The following is a 21440-nucleotide window of genomic DNA, read 5'->3' on the forward strand; positions in this document are numbered from 1 at the left end:
ACTTCAGTTATTTCTGTGGTGCATTTTTCTAAAGCTGACAGTTCTTCTTTGAGAAAATGATCTTCTTAAGTTTAATCAGATATATATCAAAGCCACACGCACGTACCTGCCAAACGTATCGAGTTCTGTGTCCATTTCCCAATTTCCCAGGCTGCAGCAATGTGCAGCATTAGCAATATGCCCAGCATATTGATATAAAATGACCCTCTAAGCTTCCTATCAACTGTGCTCTCATATTACAAAACACACTTTACTGTGCTTCATGTTCATTACTTAGCAACTGCTCTGCTGCTCTAAGAACTGCATCCTTATTTACGCATGCACACGCTGGCACATCTTTCATAAAAGTAGAAAAAGAAGAGGGAGTAAGGGAAGCTATGATAGCGCGTTATAAAATCATAAGTGGCATGAAAAAGATCTACAGGGAACAAGAGCCTTCTGTCTCTTTCAATACTAGAAGTAGCAGGCAATCAATGAAAACAGCATTTAAGGCTTAAAGCAAGCAAAGGAGATGGTTCTTTGAAGAACATGGAGTTAAACTGAAGAATTTCTTACGGCTGTTGTGCTGCCAAAATTTTAAATGTAAAAAAAAAAAAAAAAAGCGGGAGAAAATCTTTATTTGGGGGTGGGAAGGCTATCCTAGGGAAGGCTATTAAATACAGGCTCAGGAAACCCCAAACCACAAATTGCTGGAGGCTCAGGAGAGCTCTGGGGAAGTATCCTCAAATGCTTGCCTGCTTCTTTTACTCTTCTGTTGGCAAGTGCAATAGTACACTATTAGAAAGCAAATCTGATGTTAGATGGACCTTTGTTCTGACCCAGTATGGCCAGTTTTACATTTCTTATCACTCACATTTATGCTGATCACATCAAAGTCAGACGAATGTGACTGTAAATAGAATTTGGCCCTCCATTTCATCGTAACCTCCCTTTCTGAGCATAAATACATAAAGAGAAAGTCCAAGGATTGAAAAAAATAAAATGATCTGTCATCATGACTCAGTTTGTTGCATGTATCATAAGGATAGCCTAATTTGATAATTTTGTAGAATGGAAAAAGAGTTTTGTGTTGTTGTGGTTTTTTGTTTGTTTTTTTCCAGCAATAAAAATTATAATTCATTAGTAAATGAAATTGCATATAAACCTAAATTTATTTAGATTACAGCCAAACTATTCAGACATTTCAGTTGAATAAGAAAATCATTTATAAGGAAAAAGCAAGCGGAGTATTCACTAATACTGTAACATTTAGATATTCAGAGAAGGGTGCATATGTGCACTGGGAATATCTGTGCGTATTAGTAGGAGATTTGTGTTTACTGGCAGAATACACACCTGTGCATTTCCAGGTTGATGAACTGTTACACAGGCACTCACATCAACTCTGAAGAAATGCTACTGAAGTTTGCACACCTGCTTTCCAAAGCAAAAAAATAAAAATTAAAAAAAATCTGAGAGTGGCCTAATTTTAGCACTAATCGTGGTACTTTGTTGAATCTGTGTCTCAGAACAGACTAAGTGGTACCCCAAAATGCATGTGCTTATCCTCCCACTTGTGGTCATGTGAATCATCTCCTCCTCCTGAGGAAGCATGCTAGATACAATGATTTTTTGTTTCTCACCTTACAAAAGCATCGTCCTCACGCTGAGCTACAGAAGAACATGATTAAATGATATGTCACTAAAAGAAAGGCTACGTAAATTTTCTACCACAGTAATATTTTCTAAAACCACAGTTTTTTGATCATTTCAGAGTGCGCTGGGTTTTTCCTGGTGAGTAAAGATGTGCTTACTGAATTTAGAACATAGTTTCTCTCAGTTTGAGCTGCAGATTCCCAGGCTGCATAGTTGTGGTCGCGTAACTCCTCCATGGGGCGTTTGGAGTTTCCTGAGTATGGAGGGAAAAACGAATTAATCTGACTCCAGTGTTTAACTCATTTGCAGGACTCAGATTTCCTGTTCTGCAAACATAAAGGGTTTGCAAGGAGTGTGTAAGAGCCTCCAAGATGTATAGCTATGTGAGTGCTAAAGATAGGGAGCCCCATTCTTCTCTCCAGCTTAAGTTGCCAAAGCTCTGTGGATTTCAGCTGTATTATTACCAATTCAAATGTGTTCCAAGCCAGAGAAAAGTCAAGAACAATGTGTATTTATGAAAAAAGGCCAATTCTTGTTTGGCTGAAGTTCATAACCCTAAAAGAACCCAGTAATTCCACTATTCTTCAGCCTAAGTGCTGGCTACATCTTCCACTTATCAGCATCTGTTCTGTGGTGCAGGGCATTAGTAGCATGGAGGTGGATATATTTACCGATTATTTACATTGCAATTTTCAAAGGCAGAGGAATGTTTTAATCTTAGATGAAGTTACAGCAAGAAAAAGATCAAGTCAATCTAAAAACGAAAGCAGCAATTGAAAAGGGAAGGAAAATACCATGGGCAAGGTCTATTTGAGGTGATAGCTAGAGAATAAACATGATTGTATGTGCAGTAAGATTTTTCTAAGCTAACTTAGTGGTTAAGAAAGGTGCTGAGTTAAGATTTTTGGGAACAAAGAAACATAGCACTGACCTAATTCCTTTCCATTAATCAACAGCAAAGTCCCATTCACTTCCAGAAGAGTAGAATTATGCTAAGTTAAGCTCTTCTGAAAACCCCCAAAGAAATTTTTTGTGTATAAATTTGGCAGGTGCGATACAAGCATTGCCGATGCACGTCCTGCTTCACATTGACCTACATGATTCCAGGAGAAATACATGCAAGTGTGAAAGGACGGTAGGATTTTAATATCCCCAGGATTACTTGATGTTCAGCTTTCAAGAACGACTCCAATTAATGCATTCTGTGTTGGCTTGTGAATGGGCATCAAAAAGTAGGAACAGGATCATAAGCTCATTTCATACTGGCTATCGTGTAGTTATCAGATTGGAGCATGACATTTTTTCCAGGCTAAACACGACTATGAAGTTGTTGCAATATGTCATGTATCTTTGCTATCATCCCGGTCCATCGCATTAGCTGTTGTTACAAAGCTGCTCACTGCTTTAGTCTTAGTTGTCTAGAAAGCTCAAGAGACAGAGACATTTTCTGCTTCACATTTTCTGAGACTTCAAGTTAGCACTTCGTCTAAATTCAGGAATCAAATCACAGATGTGCTATAGCAATGTTTCATCTCAAAAAAAAAAGTTTTGAAAAGCACATCTTCCTAAAAATTGTTTTGATAAAATCTACCACAAACAAATAATTTAGCATCTCTTCAGTGTCTTTTTCTTCTTCAATCACTATTCTTTGATGAACAAAAAGTATTATTTAGAAAACCAGCATCTAAGAATTGGGAAACTATCAGTCCCCATTAGAAGACTGAAAGACAGTTCATGCAAAACAACAACAGATAAACAGGCAAGAGGATGAGGAGGGCGTGTCTTTGTAAATGTCACTACATGAAACTGTTGGGCTTGTAGTTATTACTTCTAAAGGACTCTGCTGGCATGGTTGACTTGATAGAAAAAAGTAAAAAAAAAAAAAGACACTGGCATCTCTAATTTACAAATCTGAACTGAACCATCTTTCACTTGTTACCAGCTATAATTTTTCATTGTAATTTAACCCAGGATTGTTATCGATTCAGCTCAGTGTTGGACACACACTGTGCATAAGCACCGGGTGAGATAGTTAACATCTCAGCAAGATAACAAGGAGCACTCACGGCAAAGCACCCGCGCAGACACACTCAGTTGTGCCAAACTTTGACAAGCGACGAAGCCACAGCCCACGCATGGACATGGATTTCTTTCGGAAAAGCTGTGGAACGGTGCCAGCAGCAGTACGGCGCGGTTCTCATCTGCTCCTACGTGGCCAAGCCCAATGGAGCCTCCAGAGAGACACCAGCTTAGGCTCCCACAGCAAATGAAGAAAATCATTTGAAAGAGCCAATACAAATATTTGACTTCATAGAATAGTTTGGTTCGGCGAGGGGGAGGGAGGATCAGAAAATTAAAGAACGGGATTAAAACGAAGCCTGACAATTTCAATATTGAACTCTAAATCCTAGCATCCAGCTTTGGTATCAGAAGGAAAGTTAACACAGTCAATAAGGCTGCTATCCACATTGTCCAAATATGCAAAACAGCCAATATCCTCACGTTTAGTTTGCTAAAATTTTCAGACATTTCAATTGTGAATTGAATTAAGAAACTGTGGGATTCAATGTATCAGATGTTCCCCGTATAGGCCATATTTCATTTTTGTAAGGATTGCATTTTTATTAAATATTTTCAAGAACAGAAGTTGTAATATAGAGAGAACTGAAATTTTCCATTAAAAATAAAGATTAAAAAAGTATTAGGATGAGGAGCTTTTACTGGAGTCTTCCCCTTTACTGCAATTTCCATTGTGACAGCCATTCAGAGCACTGGTTTATGACAGAGAAAAAGGGGGAGTAAGTGAAAAAGATGAGAAAAAGCTGAAAAATTAAAAGGGAGAATGGACTTATTTGGTCAGCTGATTCATACAAGAGCAATTCCTGAAACCAGTGCAAAAGCCTGGAAAACAAGAAAGATTCTTCTGTGGGATTTCCTTTTCCTTGGTCCTTGGAGACAAACTGTATAACTCTAGAGCAGCCAGCTCTCTGCTCCTCTTCACAAGCTCTTATACTTGGCTCTGTTCTGTGTAAATGTTTCCCTTTTATGTTTCACCTGGATGGTGAATGCTCCCTGTGTTTAAGCTTCCGAATGATAGAGAGATGAGAAAAATATCACACAAGGAGCAAAATCCTATTCTGTATTTCCTTCAACGAGCAAAACACATCAGAGCCTATTGACACAGCCCTTTGTCAGAACCAGATCGTTCAGCGTACCCTCTGGATGGAAATTATTGTAGCAGAGAAGTAGAGAAACATTCCTTGGATTTAGACAACTACCATTGGCAATTAAATATTTCTCTAGTGTCCACCTTTCTGACACTGGTGATGAGGACGTCTAAAGGCAGTATTACATACAAAAAGCAAAACCCAGACAAGATACGCATCGTATATATTTTTTAATCCTTATACATGTACTTGGAATAACAACATGATTAAAAACACTTCCTTGATAAACGTGCTTCTTTCTTTCAGCTGCTAGGTACTACAGAAGCTACTATAAACTCTTTGCAAGGACCTATCATGGCCAGAAGTTCCACTTTGCATAATCATACAGTGAACTAGAACTGGAAATAAAATATGGTAGAGTTTCTCTGAAGATATAAAACAATCCTGCACAGTCCACCAGTTTCAGGATTGACTCAAGTTCAGAATCTCACCATTTAGACAACTAACTTCTCTCATGTCTTCAGCTGAATTCAGACTCCTCAGCATCACCAAAAGCTTACCAACAAAGCAGACAAAGAAGTCTCACTATAAATATGTGCAAATGACTATTGCAAATGCCAAAATAGACGTGGCTACAGATTTTATTGGAACACTTATGTTTTTCATGTGGTATGCTAGCTTTCTTGCCTGCCTACTTATGTGGGCCAACTCATGTGCTACTAAAATTCTCCTTATTAAGATTCCACATTCCGTCTGTAACATTTTTCAAGAAAATGCATGGAAGGAGCACATGGAAAAAACAAAAGTGATACAGAAATCGTGCATACAAACATTATCTTTTCTGGGTTGTGTTTGTGCAGTTCCTAGCATTAAAAAAAAAAAAATTAAATCAACTATTCCTGTGAAATTACCTGGTGGCATATCAGTTGAGCCATTTTTAGCAGGAAAACAAGAACACCACCACCACCACCACCACCAAACACACCTGGGCTCTAGGAGACTGGACAATTACACACATATAAATGAATCTGCATGTCTGAGTTGTTTCCAAAGGCAACCAGGAAGCACATATGAAATAAGCCAGGCCAGATGAGAAACTATCAGTCAGCAGCTCCATAGCATTAATTTTTCTCAATAAATTGAACTGTTAATAAGCACTTTTGCTAATGATGGACAACTTAAATGAACATCACTACATGTGAGACAGTGGCAGCTGTCAAAACTTCGACTTTGAGTATATATGAGAGGAAAATCCTGAAGAAGCAAGGAGAGAGCACAAATATGTAAGGAAGTCTGGATCTCACGTGGGCAGGAGGCTGGAACGTCCTCATCCCAGCAGGTGGGCAGCTGTCCACAGGCCCACAAGACCTCAGCTCTCAGCCACCATCGCTACCTCCACACACATAACGCTGTTGTTCCTCTCCCTCTGCTGAATCCTCTCCTGACTGCTCTGCACCAGGCTGAACATTATCCAAGAGAACAAAATGAGAGATCTGAACACGTTTAATGATGTTTTTCCCTGCATAGGGTTACAGCGAGTATTAGCCTCGACAGAACAAGTTTTCTAACAGTGATGGGACTTGGAGCATTGATCCACCAAAGTTTAACCTTCTTCCAGAGGCAGCACTAAGAAATGCAATCAGCCAAAAGGGTGTCCAAATGCTATAAAAATGAGGGAGGTGGCTGTATTTAAGCATCAATAAAATGAGTATACTTTACTCAAGTATCCACCAGATACTTCAGCTAGCCAACATGGGTGGGGGTTCAGCTCTGCTTTGTTTTTTCAAAGAAGATTCCTGGATTTCTATGAGGAAAAATTATATTGTGTTAAAACTGAGAAAGAGCTTCTCTTTCCGAGCAAGATTTCTCTCCAGGAAAACATCACAGAATACACCGCCATTTCAGCATACTTTCTCTCACTACTGGAGAAGGCCATCCCATGGCAAAAGCTGGCCAATGCCTCTTTAACCTTCGTTCGTGACTGGGCTGAGATTTTTGACATTCACTGAATGCAGTGAATGCCCCACACAGGGGCAGTTTCACTGTTTTGGAATGCAAAACAGAAAATACAGGACAGCAACTGTGTTTTGTGAAGGTATGGCACACGAAAGCTTTAGGTAATTTCTTCACACTTAAACTTTTTTCTTAGGTTTCATGAGATTACTACCATTTACCACTAATTAAAACAGTTCTTGAAACAAAACTGCTCTGGATAATTTGCAGAATGGAGGCTAAACTCTTCTTCTGCCTCTTTCGTCAAAGCTCGTCTGAGCCCCCACTGTTCAGACACTGGCAGGTAGCACTGTCTTTCAATCCTGTTATGCAACTTGGCTTCCAACATCTGCAAGAGCTAACTTGTTTCTCCAGATAGATTTGCTTTCCCAGGCTCCTGACTTCTCACCAATGTGAGGTACTTTGTGTGGAGTCGTCTCAACTTCCTTCGAATCCAGGCTTTTCTAAATACTTTTTGATTTTTTCAGAGATAGGAGAAGTCGGTTGTATATTTATCTTGAATTATCAAACACGCTAAAAAGGACCTATCTGGGATTCCAGGCACCACGGCTAAATATTAAAAATACAGTCATCCTTATGCAAACAAAAGTATGCACGCCAGCCTCCTCAAAAATCACAAATGGCTCCAGCCGCAGAGCTCCCAGAAAACAAACCTCAGTGGTTAGTACAGCCCTTCCCACTCTGAAAGCATCAGATATAGCAGCCCCAAAAGCACTGGGCATTCCAAAACACAATATTTTAAGTCACCTTCTGGTTTTGATATTTCCACACATGCAAGCGCTGAAATTGTTCACTGTTCCGAATCACGATAGCTATGTCCTAAAAATACCAAATATAGATTTATCTTTAAATCTTAAACTTTAAATCTCTAATTTTAAATCCACAACTTTATAGATTTATGTAGTTAGAGGTTTAGTCCTCCCCAGAAACAGCGATTTGAGATCAACCAGTAGCACAAAACATATCTCCTGTCTTTGGTTTCCTTTTTGCAGCTTGACTAACACATCAAATTGCCTATATTTTAGCAAGGAGACACAGTATATATGAGGCAAAAAATAGCACAGTCTTTAGTAGGTGTTCACTTTCTTCAGCTTGCCATCTTTTATCCATTTGAAGCAAATATTTTTTATCGCTACATGTCAATAAAAACTAAGAGCCAATAAAACAGCATAGCTTGCATTGTGGGGCACTGTTAAACAGAAATACATGGATCATATTGAGTTACTTTAAGGCACTGCGAGTGTAATTCAGTAGCAGGCAAGAGAACCTCCTTTAACACAAAGGGTTTTCTATTTATATGTTTTAAGAAAAATTTTAGTATGATATTGCTGAAAAATAAAGGTTTAGATCATCAGTATTCCTTTAGATGGAAATGTTCAAGTGTAGTGATCATTTCTTACTTGATTTGCCTCTATTTTCATAATTACCTGTTCGTTTTTACTGTTTGAGATTCTAGGCTGCTGTCATTTCCGTGGAGACAAACTCGGGCAATATTAAGGGCTTTTAGTGATTCTAAGGCAAGGCATTTTGAAAGTACAAAGCAACAGCTATTTTTGCCAGCCAACACAGTCTAGAGCCCAAAGACACACAATTATGCCTTCAGAAAGGCAACAGCTGGAGCACACGATAATCATTTACCATAACCCCCGCAGCCCCTTTACTTGGTGACAAAGGGTGTTCCCAGAAATGGGGTATTTCACCTCGCTGAATGCTTGCTACGAGATGCAAAGCCCAGCTCCTGCAACCTCTCTGAGCAACACACTGGTGACCTTCAGACAATCTGTAGCAGATATTCTTTCAAGCAATTCCACTTATAGCCTTAAAATAAAGGGACAGAAGAGGCCAAACTAAGGCAGATAAAACAAATTTTGCATACGCTTAATCAACCTTCCAAGAGACCCATCAAAATCCTTTGAGAATGACTACGGCAAGGGAACGGAACCAAATGGAGACAACTCCAAGGCAAAGAAAGCACAAATCTTTCACAGTGCCGTCAGCACAAAGGCATTCCCAACCTCTCCGCCTCTCCAGCACTCTGGATCTTATAACCCTCTCCCAAGGGAGGGGGAGAGATGGAATCAGAGCAGAACCCCTCGCATGAGAGACAGTTCTTGAGAGCACAGACACACCACAGGATGAATGAGGCACCGGACCCAAAGGAAAGAAAAATTGAAATAAGCAATCCAAAAACGTAAGAAAAACAGGAGCAAAATGAACTCTTGGAAATTCCACCACACAGCTCAGATAAACCTGTAATAACATGGGTGCTCTTACCTTTGCCATCTGTGCCTGCACGCCATTTGCTTTGAGAGATGCTACTGCTTTCTGTGCTGCTGCCGGACTGTCAAAATCTACAAAACCGTAACCTAAAAAAAAAACAAATAGACATTTTCATTATTATCTGTCTGTACATAGATCAAGATTTCATTTCTTAAAGGAAGCCCTTTCCATTCTCTCACTGCCTCCTGGTAGCACTACAGCCACCAGCTGTCACACCTCTGTTTCTGTTTCCTTTCTTCCTCAACCTAATGGGGTCTAAAGAAATGCAAGCACTTGAGGCTTCAGCCTGCAGGAAGGTGTGCAGCAGAGGGGACAAATGGCAGCCCTTTGCCCGTCCCTGCAGACAAAATGTCCCTCTCTGGCAGAGCCCTTGTGCTGTAGAGCCCTGCCCCATCTCTTCCACAGGAGGAGGCACAGACCATGCGGCCTGCCTAGGTGAGCAGCCGCTGTCCTCCCCACCTTGGGAGGCTGTCTCCACCTGTGATATTCTCAGTATCCATTCTGCAGCACGTGTCCACGTAGAAGCAGTCTCTCCAGAAGACCTACCCTAACAGAAGGCTGACATACAAAGCTCCAGCTCGTAATGGTTGGGATTGTGAGAAAACAACTCCCTTTTCCTGTTCCTTGAACTCACGTGAGGATGAAGCTTCGTACAGGCTCGTGGGTCATACACGGTTCATACAAGGTCGCGGGTCTCTGCCATAGGCTGGGGCCAGGAAGCCTGCAGCAGGCTTCCAGCACATGGGAGCAATTACAGGAGAAATCACAGCCTGTGCTATACAAGCAACCACCAGGTAGCTCCAGAAGATGGTAGGATAACCAAGTCGCAGCCTGTTTAAACCCCATCCCTTTTGTCTTGCCACCCTGGCTGCTGGAACGAGGGCCAGGTCCCTAGCAGGAGCTGCTGCAGGGCGTCATCTGAACATCAGCTTAGTGGTGGTGCACCTTACAGATGGGCAAGGAGCAATCGTCTCCTTTTATAAGTGGCTTTCCAAGTGCCAACACTTGCAATAGTTTATTAATCAGACAGTCCCTTCCCATCTTTTCTTCTTCCCTCACTGCATCCCTCTTCATTTTTTTTCCCCTTCAGCAAGCAAGACTCAATGCTCAAGCAGAACTAGTGCTATTAAGCCCCTACTGGATATTAACAGCCCTGGAAGTATTTTTATTTATGTAGAGGTACAAAGGAGGGCAAAGAGGACACAAAATGGACTTGACACAACTTCTGAGCAATTAGCTATCTCTGATCTTCAACAGCGCTTAAGTCTTACTCATAAAGATTTCAACAGAGTTAGGAAGATTTAAAAATCTCACCAAGCAGCTATTGAGGCAGCTGTGTAGATTTCACAGTCCACCCAGGGAATCCTTTGAAAACCCCAGCCTACATCTTACTAAGTGATTACAGCACAGGTAGGCACATGCTGCTCGGACAAGCCGTGGCCAGGGGCCACCTCTCTGGCGTCTCCCCTGGAAGCCGTACGGATAGAGCTGAACTGCCTGAAAGCTTTAATAATATTAGCACAAGCATATTTATAGCATTGCAGCTCCTTTGCAGACATCTCCATTTACTAGGTCAATACACATAATACAGGAGGCAACCACAGATATGCTTTCCTGCCATATCCACTTTTATTTCTCTTGCCAGCCTTTCTTCCTCCTCGTGTGAGGCCTTCTTGCTCTGTGAACCCCATCTATGTATAGGAATCTGTGCCTCTGATCACCCCGTCCCAAGATATAAACAACTCTATTATTTCAGTATGTATACATTGCTCTATGCAGGGGTTAGCTCAATGCTGAAAGAATTTTGTGCACATGGATTTTTTTTCTTGGCTTAAAACTTATTTGTAAAGTTTTAAGAAAATGAAAAAAATATATATAAAAAACACCAAGATTGCTAAAGAAAATGCTGACTTAACTACAAAAAGCGCTATTTTGATAACAAAGTCAAGATCTGAACCTTTCTACTCTTTCCTCAGTTGTGTTTTTTTTTTTTTTTTTTTGGTAGGGCATTACTACAAATTGAGGGAAAGCCTGAACAACCGTATATTAGGACAGCATATCTAATAAACACTACCATGAAAGAAGTGCACTGGAGTTTGGCCACTGAGGGGAAGTTGTTTTACCTAGTCAGTTCCTCCCATTTAATGCTCTTCTGCTGAGCATACCATCTTGAAACTAGCTGGTTCTCCAAGGCAGGTTGCTTCGCCCTGTTCTCCAGGCTGCAGAGCAGCAGCAAAGCTGATGCTGTTTTGAACCAAAAAACCTGCTACATGGGAACAAGAGCCCTGCCTGGATTCCTGCTGTGCCTTTGCCCTTTGGGAGAGCAGCAGATCACATTCAACTTCAATCTTGCTGAAGGAGAAATCCTGACAAGAAGCCAGAGCTGCCAAATGGGAAACCTGAAATGCGTTGGGAAGTCATGGGGTGGCTTGGATCAAACACAGTGAAAATTATTTTTCAGGGCAGTGAAGTGCTCTTTTCAGGACATAACATTCCTTTTTATTTCTTACCATGCTCATGCCAGAGAACTAGGAGGTGACGGCACAAAAATAAGTTTTAACATTGACCTTAAAAAACAGATAATAGAGTTGGAATTTGATATTTATCATCAGCGCACAGTGCAGTATTCATGTATGCAGTAATAGAAGGGAAGTGATTTTTAATATAACTTCCTAGACAGCACAGTAAGTATTCCCATCTAAGTTAGCATTGCTTGTAAATATAAACTGGAACGTGCAGGAATATTCTGGTGTTGTACTGTAGGGATCAGATATATCTAACATAGTAGATTATTGAAGATTAACATCGGTCCATAATATTTAAAGCTATGGATGTTTCTTAAACATGTATTCAGTGGGTACAAATGGCTATAAGCATATCATAGATCCAACGAGAGTCTCAAGACAAAAACAACAAAAAAAATTGCATCTTCAGCTGTCCATTATGCATTCTAGCGTTAATACTACTCGCATCACTGCAAAGCTGCTCTTTTTCCTTCCCACAAGCTAATTCTCATTCCAAGTATCTTTCTGGCCCTCCCCGCTCCCGACACATCTCTCCACCACACACATAACATCAGGACAAAATCACTCCATGGCTGCAAACCGGTCCAAAGCACATCAATCTGCTGCAAGGGAAGCCAAGTTCCCAGGCTGTTTGAGCGTTCAAGTATCCTTACAAGAACTCTGCAATGCTATAGACCAGAAAAACAGGCACGCTGGGCTTTTGGACAGTTTACGTTCTTCCCTGTAGATGTTTATAGCCTATGCTGATGACCTATGCTCACATATTTCATTTGTTTATAATCTCACTTTAAAAAAAAAAATACAAAAAAAACTTTTTTTTTCTTCTCAAGCACTAACAAAGTAGCACGGGATATTTATATATGTATTTAGATACACCTTTCAGTGTAGATCACTGCAGCAGCTCAGGCTAGGTGCTGAGACACCCCCTCCAGCTTTCCCCATAGCACAAATGAGCTTCCCAAAGCTCCCGGTGCCGGGAGCCCTTCCCTCCTGGCCAGGCTGCGGCTGTGCTCCCCCCGGCCCCCGCCACCAGAGCCAGACTGCCGCGGCTGCCCCTGGCAGGTGCAAGCCCTGGGTCTGGCTGCTCAGGCTCAGTTCCCTGCTCAAACAGCTATATCTCCGCTCTTCCAGGGAGAAGGCAGCAGGCCGGCTGGAAGCATCCTTCGGGACGGATTCAGACCAGGAGCTGCCAACTGGATGCTGCTGCTCTATGAAAATGTCTACATTTCTTCTTCCTCTATTCAAAACAAGTGCAAGCCCCACCAGCCCCACCCTTTCCTATCCTCAAATTCCAGAGCTTGTTTTTTTTCTTATTATTTTGATCACTGCCTCATAAACATTCTGGTCTACGGACTATTATTTTCTTTTTCAGATTTTGTGCAGAACATCGTGTAAAACCCATGCAGCTTCTAAACCAGGACCTCCAGACTGCTCACAAGAAGCCATCCATCTCCACCACAGGAAACCAAAACCAAAACTATTTCCCCTCTTTTCATGAGGCATTCTGCCCTTTTCCTTTAAGGGCACAAAATGCAAATAGGGAGAGCTACATTATCCCCTGCTGCTGGGAGAGTTAGGAATTGAATTTTATCACCAACACGAGCCCCTCAGCTCAAGGGTACTTACAGCGAGGGTGACTTCAGCTACAGGGATCTGGGATCCTGAGGTTTTTTGTGCAATGACATGTGTCACTAGTTTGTAAACGTGAACACAAAAAAGAAAAAAATACCCACACCAGAAAACAAGACAGGACTATCTAGATTAATTGTTCAACCTTTTCTCCAAGAAATAAAATGCCTGTAATTTTGTTTTGGCCTGACGCCATTAGAGCTAAATAATTAAATTTCAGGGATAAAGGCAGTGATTTTGTACCTGTGGGGGAAAGAAAACAGCTAAGCATCAGCAAGCGCAAGTTTATAGCTTGCTGCACTAAGTGCTACCCGAATACACAGGCAGACACTAAACATCTCCGTCTCCTATAACCTAAGCGGCTGGGGGCCTCCTGGTCTCCGTTTCGCAGTTCCATAATTAAGCTTGGCAGCAGGTTCAAATGAATTAAAACTGAATGTCACTATTTCCTCAACAAATCCCTCATCCTTGTTTTTTCTTACTTGTCAGGAGAAGACCAGCAGAACAGCAATTAGTGGTAAGCAGTGCAGTGAAAAAGAACCAAGTATACACTAATTAGGTCACTCGCCAAACACATTCATTTCATTGGCAGATTTAATCAATGTTTTCCTGAAATGTCTTAAATCTCCTATGCTAATTTAAAGTTTTGTTATTGTTGTTACTTTAAACACAGATGGGATGCCTGGAGATTTTCAATTGCTTTCCACAAATCCATTTCAAAATAACAACCCCTCATATACTATATCATCAAAATTTAGGCACAGGTTTTAGGAAATGGCCTCTAATTTTATGCCAACATTTTTGTGCCTGCAAATACCTATGGGTGCAATTTTGTGGATTTAAGTAATTGCAGGTGTGTCTAGCTCTTAGACTTCAAATACTGAATTGCCCTGACTGATCGGGTACTTAAGGGTAACGCCGAATAATGTGAGGGACTGCCTGCCACTCGTCATTCCCACGATTATGGCAAAGAACTGAAGTGGTGGCACAGAGGGAAGGCACGCTCCTGCTGGGGCACATGCACTGCACAGCCTACCTCAGGAGAGCCCCACCTGTGCAGTGACATGAGCAAAAATTAAAAAACAAATGCCCAGAGAAGTGTGCTTTCCCAGAAGCCAGGTGCAGAGCACTTTGGCACCCAGCTGAGCTGGAGATCTGCAACCTCTTGCTGAGAGATGAGGAGGGAGAAGCTGTGATGAACGACAGAGAATAATCTGGGGGTGGTAAACTCTCAGCTTTACCCTGCCACCAGGCCAAACGTCACGTCTGACCTCTGGCCAAGTGCTTTTTTAAATCACTTGAATTCAAGTCAACCAGTAATCTGCATTTTGCAACAACATGCACACAAAGAAAAAGTAGATAGGACAGATGATGCACCCAGGCAGGAGATGGTTTATAGACACTGGCATGGACTGTGTATGTTAATTCAACTAATAAGTGCATGTAAATTAACTTGTTATTAAGAAAAACAAAAAAAACAGTACCTAAACAATGGGGAGATGGGGAACTTACACATCCTGTGGAGCTTCCCTGGTTCCATTGCAGCCAACAAGCTCCCTTCATCAAAAGTTTTAATGCTTTGTCTCCATTAGCTGAGATCTTTGCATAAACATGAGAAGCACCAAGCTTGAACACTGGGATTTTATGACTGACAGCTGTCCCCCACAGCCTTCCCATCAGCCAGTCTGACTTCTCAGCACCTCAGGTGGGAGGCTGAGGACAGCTACAAGAAAGGAAGGACTCCAAATGTGCCCTTCTCCTGCCTTGGCCTGATCGACTTTGCCACGCTGACTTTTTTTTTTTTTTTTGGCAACATGAGATCTGTGTAAATTTTGCATGAAAATTAAAAAGTCTTCTTAATTATGTAAAGATAAACCTAAACTTGCTTATGTGTAATTACAACCACTCCATTACACTTAAAATTGATTTTCTAGGTCTGATACACCAGGCCAGCTGCAACTCTGCTCCTCATTGGGAGGCAACATCTTTTTCTCATAGTGAAGTTCCTAGGTTTTGGTTTGGGCCGTCTAGAATTCAATGTCAGATCTGAAATCCAGAACAGAAAAGACTGACAATATCATTTGTGCTGGGTTTTCAAGAGGTATAGAATGTTTCAACAAAAAGGAGGACACAGTGATTTCAGAAAATGCTTGCTTATTTTCAATCAATGTGTTTGTTAATGTTGCTTGGAGTTTGGAAACTGAAAACCACTTCCAAAAGGGGCTGTGACAAGGAGAGGACTACCAGACTTGGGAAGAGGCAACAGTAAACACTACTTAAACCATGAAATAAAATACATTTATCATGAATATATATATTTATATATATATATTTTAATCATTCTGACATCACACATGCATATCGATATGTATATGTCCTGGTGCCTTCGAATAGATTAATAAAGTTTTTACACAAACACTAATATATATACACACAACTACGCAAATATATAACAACCAGTCAGCTGTTTCTCCTTCATGCTTAGATGAAACCACTTGGATTTCAGGAAAACATAACTCAACTTCAGTTGTAAAGCGCTTAGTTAAGAGTCTCTCTTAAAAGGTAGTATTCATTTTGGCAGTCAGGTAGTCCACAAAAAAGCGATTATCCAGTAATTTACTATGCAATTTTCACTCTTTGTTTTATGCTCAGATAAAGAATCAAATTAAAGTCTTATAAGCCTCGGAAAATTAGAGTTAGCAAGCAAAGAGGTTGAATCGTCCTTGAACACAAAACTACTGAAAACAGATTTTTCGTTCACTTCTCAGATTGTGCTGAAATATTCTTAGAGCTTCAAATGCTCAGAGTAATGGTAAAATAGTCTAAATTATTACTGTTTTTAAAGCTCCACTTTATAAAAAATGTTAAAAGTCGTGAATGTAAAAATGTAGAAAGTGGTGAATCATCACTTTTTAATTAAAACAGCTAATATATAGCTAGAAAAATAATTGGAAATAGAGAGACTTAAATGCAAGAAAGAAAAGATAGTCCCTTCATTTCAGATCACTCCCTAGAGACACACCTATGTCGTTAAGTATGCATATACAGCTGAATTTTTTGTTTACTTTAGCTTGATATGGAAATACGACACAAAACTGTCACTTTGATTATGTTTCTGCAGTGATTTCTTTTACCTCTTGCATTATTTGAATCCCCTTTATAACAGAACTGGAGAAAAACAGCCCTGTAGGTAACTAGCAAACAATTTTTAGACATCTGTTTGCAAACACATTCTTAATTTGAACATTCAATTACTTTGATTTCAACTGAGTTTATATGAAGGCAGGTTATTATTAATTGCACAACTAATTAATGATATTTACATGCAAAAACCTAAGCATGGAACTTGTGACGATCCTTTTTTATACTTTGAAATATTACTGAATAGCAACCTTTTGCAATCTCAAGTAAGTAAATGTAACAGGACAAGGAATCCTCTAAAATTTCAGTGTGGGGGAAAGAAGTACTTATTAAATAGACAAATATATACACGTATAGGTATTAATAATCTCATGGAAAGTAATTCTTCATAAGCATTCTCTCAGGAAGGACGGAAGCAGACTTCAAAACTGAGGAAAATTCTTTGTGACACATGGTTGCAATAAGAACAGAAAGCAGGAGAAGTAGGAGTAGTACAAATTTCACAAATATGCCTATCAAGAAATTGACATTGCACTTGAAGACCCTCACTCAACATTTATGCTATATTAATGGCAATTCAGAACAATAAAGACTGGCAAGCTGGAGAAAACCCAGGAAAGAGCACAAATACAGACAAAAGGAAAAAAAAGCCCAGATTTTGCAAACAGTAGAACTCTATTGGAGTACCCCTACAAATGCGTCAAGCATTTGATGCATTAGAAGCAACCCTGAACATGAGTACCCAGAGGTAACCAAATTGGAGCACAAAACCAGCATAAACAGTGAGATGTAAGACTTCATGAGGATCTGTCAAAGAACAAAAAATGAAAGTGAAAATAAACCAAGAGAAAAGTTAAGAAAAGTTTCCTAGTATTCTGCTAACAGTGCAAACTTTGATTAATTGTACAAAGCAAATGAGGGAAATCTCATTGCTCAAGTTGCTAAATACGGACTGAATGAAGAAGAGAACATATTGTAAATCTTGCGGTAGCAGAAAGACAAGAGAGAAACACACTTTTCCATCTTTAGCTTCTGTAGTTATTCTCTCTGCAAGTCCCATTGATTCACTGTCAAAATCCACAACCAAGATTAACTCCGGTTTACATGGAAAATTTAGATGTGAGCTATTCCCATATTTAGAAATAGTGTGATTTCATATTACAGTTATTTAGCATTGTAACATTGCTTATTGGTGTATTGGTTCTGTAATCATTAAGATTATTTTTACTACATTGGTTTAGCATAAGACATTCATTATAGCTCTATGGCTGAGCTAAGTTTCACATGTGAAGTAGTGATTGAAGACAGGAGAATGTTGTCCCAAAAAAACAAATACTCCAAGAGCGGTGCTTAGTTACCTATTTACATGAAAAGGAGGGAAGGATAGAAGAGCAGTTTCCTCCCTTGACTGAAGAAATACTCAGTGACTCACAAGTGATAATATTTTGCAATAGCTACAAGGAAACAGCCAGAACTTGCAGCCTCAGATTAAGTCCTCCTGCTCTCAGATCCAGAGATATGGTACCAATTAATAGCTTCACCCAAAAACTAGACGTGAGCCTCACACCCAAAAGTTAAAAATGGTTGACTTTTTCAACAATTACTTTTCATATTCACTTTCATCTCTGAATTTATAGCTACGTCCAGATGCTAAAGTTCCAAAATACCACAAAAAAGACTATTTTCTTGGTATTTCCAGCCAGCAGGAAACACTGACACTCTCATGAGAAAGTCTGTTCTTACGAGGTTTCATGCTCAGTTATGCAGAATCCGGAGCTTTACTTAGCTTGGATAATGTTTGAGGAAGATATGAAACCAAATCTCTTGAGATTTGTCCATCACTTATTTTAGAGTTGAGCAACTTGAGTGAAAAAACTGGTATACAGAAGCAGTTTAGAAACAAACCATTCAGACCTTATCTCTGAAGGCTTCCAGCGCCTGTGTAGACAAGCAGTTTTCTCTTCTGACTGGACATGGAGCTAAGCAAGTTATTCACGTGCTGGTCAGCAAAAGAGCATATAGCCTAAAAAGCTATGAGACTAACTGCAGAGGACTAGTTAGAAACTGATGTTACTACTGTCACGCTAAGCGCCTTGCAGGCACAGCATCTGGCATGTCACTCCCATGACATTTATGGACAGAAATGGGAAAAACAGACTATCAATGGGAGTTCTGCTCTCGGCATATATGGAAGAAAGCAACGAACTACTGCAGAAAATAAAAATAAAAAATGAAGTCCTTGAGCAGTCAACTCTTCCAACGTTAGGTTTAAACAATGATAGTACTCTAGGAGGCAAAAGATGTTCCGTATCACCCAATGCTCTCTGTCAGAAATGAAATATTCCATTCTCTTCCTCCCAATGCTAGATTGCTTGGTAATCATAACATTAAGTAACTGCAAATACTCGCGAGTGGGAAGAAACAATCTGACAAGAGAAGATGCACTTGGTGATCACAGTGTGATTACTGTACTTTATTAAAAATAATTTTCATTTCAGTATGTTTTGACAAGAAAATAGAAAGCATCTTGTGCAGGCTTCAGGAAATATTAAAATAACCCAAGGTGATGAACATGTTATTATCCAGCCTGTTCCAGAGGGATGATGCTCAAGTACTGAAATGGTTTTCATTTCTAATACACATTCATTTTCAAGACACCGCACTTGAAAAATTGGATTGTATATTTGTCATACAGTAAGCAGTGATAAAGAGCACAGCAATTTATGTTCTTTATGCAAACCACTTGTAATTCAGAAAACAACTATAGTTTCTAAGAGGCAGCAAAGTGATAGCACTTTCCCAACAAGTGAAATGTTTCTTTCATGCCAGTTGGCCAATTCTGGCATGTCAACCTTTGCTATGATAAACATTTTGGATAACACGCAAAGAGCTCCTGTTCCATCTCATCAACACTCACAATGTCTTGGAGCTTTAGACAGAGATGAGCAATACATTGTGAATATTTCATGACACTGATACTAAGAAAAGAATTACGATACTGCCATCACCATAATGCCAAAACAGCAGTGACCTTTCGAGCAAGAGGGCAGCTTGATCTCAAAGAACGGTTTGTGGGGACAGGGCTTCTTTCACTCTTCCTCTCTTGCTTCCCAAGCAACCTGATTGCACCTTAGGGCAAGATCAGACCTTGAAGGGATTGACATTTTAGGGGAATTAAATGGCAGTGCACTCAGGAGTGCCCAACCCGGACTGACTACTGTAGAGTAACCTTTATCTATTCCCTTCCCAAAGACCTATTGAGCTCAGTGGCTCTCTACTGTTCTAGTATTTTCATAATGAGAAGGTGAAGACTGCCAAACAGAGGGAAACAGAAGGTGACCCTTCCTCTAACCTCACCTATACCCCTGTGTGAGCAAGGACAGGGCTTGCTAAAGTCACACCTGCACTACAGAGGGGAAGCCCAGCAGGTACAGGCAGAGCAGGATAAGCCGCAGCACACAGGTCAGTGCAAAACCCACGTTACAGATACTTTATAGGTTCAGTGCCCAGTGATTTTGCCCTTACACAGTATTACAGACAATCAACATTTAAGTAACCCTGGAGTATTACAGATATATTGCCCATCACTACTTATAGGGTGTTCTTTTTCTTCTGCAATAGACCCTTTTGCGGTTAAATACCTGTTTCCCCCTCTGAGCCTCTCATCATATGTCTACCACATTTATCTGTAGCCTGAAGTTCAAAAATGCTATTATTATGGTACCCCAGAAATAGCTACTATTTTTCCAGTCTGAGGAAAAGGGAAGGGAGGGGAAAGGAGAGGAGGAGAAGGAGAAGAAATCACATCAGAAAATCTCTTTTCAAGATCTCCAATCTATTTTTCAGATTCAAGATAATTTTACAATCTACATAAGTGGAAGATGCAGATAAAGTGTTTGAAATGCTGGCTTTTAATTTAATCTGAATTTCTGAACCTGTAGCAGCTTTCCTATCATTACGAATCACATACCTCAACTATATGAAAAAGAATGAAGCGAATAATGCAGTGTTTTAATCTTAAGTAAAAACATTTCTTTCATTCTGTGATTTAAGGTAGATCTTTGGTGTTATTTTGATTGTCAGCTTGCATTTAAAACCACCTTCTGGTACAGCACACAAGACTCACACACCACAGAGGTGTGATGAAAGACACGATGTGGAGACCATACTGAAACCACGTGAATGACAGCCATGAGCCACTGAGAGGTCAGACCAGCAGAAGGACAACCTCATCTGCCAAATGCCAACGTGTAGGAAGCTTTCTCACATGCTGAAGTTCACATCCGCAACAAGCCTTGTCAAGAGAGGGAAGGCACAAATATGGGACTGGAAGAGGCATCTTGGGTCTTTCTGGAGGACGGATGACGTTAATCCTACGCTAGATGACCACATGGGGCCACACCAGTGACTCATAAGATTTCTCTAATATTACCCTTTATTTGCTGGAAAGATCTCACCTGATTCATCCTTATACCACATTTGCTGTCACAGCAGTTGTGCCCATATTTTGGCCTTGGCACTTACAGAATCATCTAGTATGCCTGCTATCTTTCTTGGGCCCCTTGCTACAAGAAGGACATGGAGGTGCTCGAGAGAGTCCAGAGAAGGGCGACCAAGCTGGTGAGGGGTCTGGAGAACAAGTCTTACGAGGAGCGGCTGAGGGAGCTGGGGTTGTTCAGCCTGGACAAGAGGAGGCTCAGGGGAGACCTTATCGCTCTCTATAGGTAACTTAAAGGAGGCTGTAGCGAGGTGGGGGTTGGTCTATTCTCCCACGTGCCTGGTGACAGGACGAGGGGGAATGGGCTAAAGTCGTGCCAGAGGAGGTTTAGGTTGGATATTAGGAAGAACTTCTTTACTGAAAGGGTTGTTAGGCACTGGAATGGGCTGCCCAGGGAAGTGGTTGAGTCACCATCCCTGGAGGTCTTTAAAAGACATTTAGATGTAGAGCTTAGCGATATGGTTTAGTGGAGTGCTTAGTGTTAGGTCGAAGGTTGGACTCGATGATCTTGAGGTCTCTTCCAACCTAGATGATTCTGTGATTCTTTATTCC

The 21440-nt window shown here is 40.5% G+C and overlaps 1 protein-coding gene across 21 annotated transcripts in view; it reads right to left on the bottom strand.

The window, feature by feature from the left end:
• RBMS3 (RNA binding motif single stranded interacting protein 3) overlaps positions 1-21440 on the bottom strand; it is a gene marked incomplete at its 3' end in the record, with an annotated part of 701513 nt that overhangs the window by 251905 nt on the left and 428168 nt on the right. For all 21 annotated transcript variants that reach the window (XM_083823203.1, XM_083823200.1, XM_083823205.1 and 18 more), the window contains one exon: positions 9090-9181. In XM_083823203.1, coding sequence (XP_083679329.1) covers positions 9090-9181 — 92 coding nt within the window. The remainder of the gene's footprint in view (positions 1-9089; positions 9182-21440) is intronic.

Source organism: Anser anser, assembly GCF_964211835.1.
Source record: "Anser anser genome assembly, chromosome: 2".
Classification (NCBI taxonomy): Eukaryota; Metazoa; Chordata; class Aves; order Anseriformes; family Anatidae; genus Anser; species Anser anser.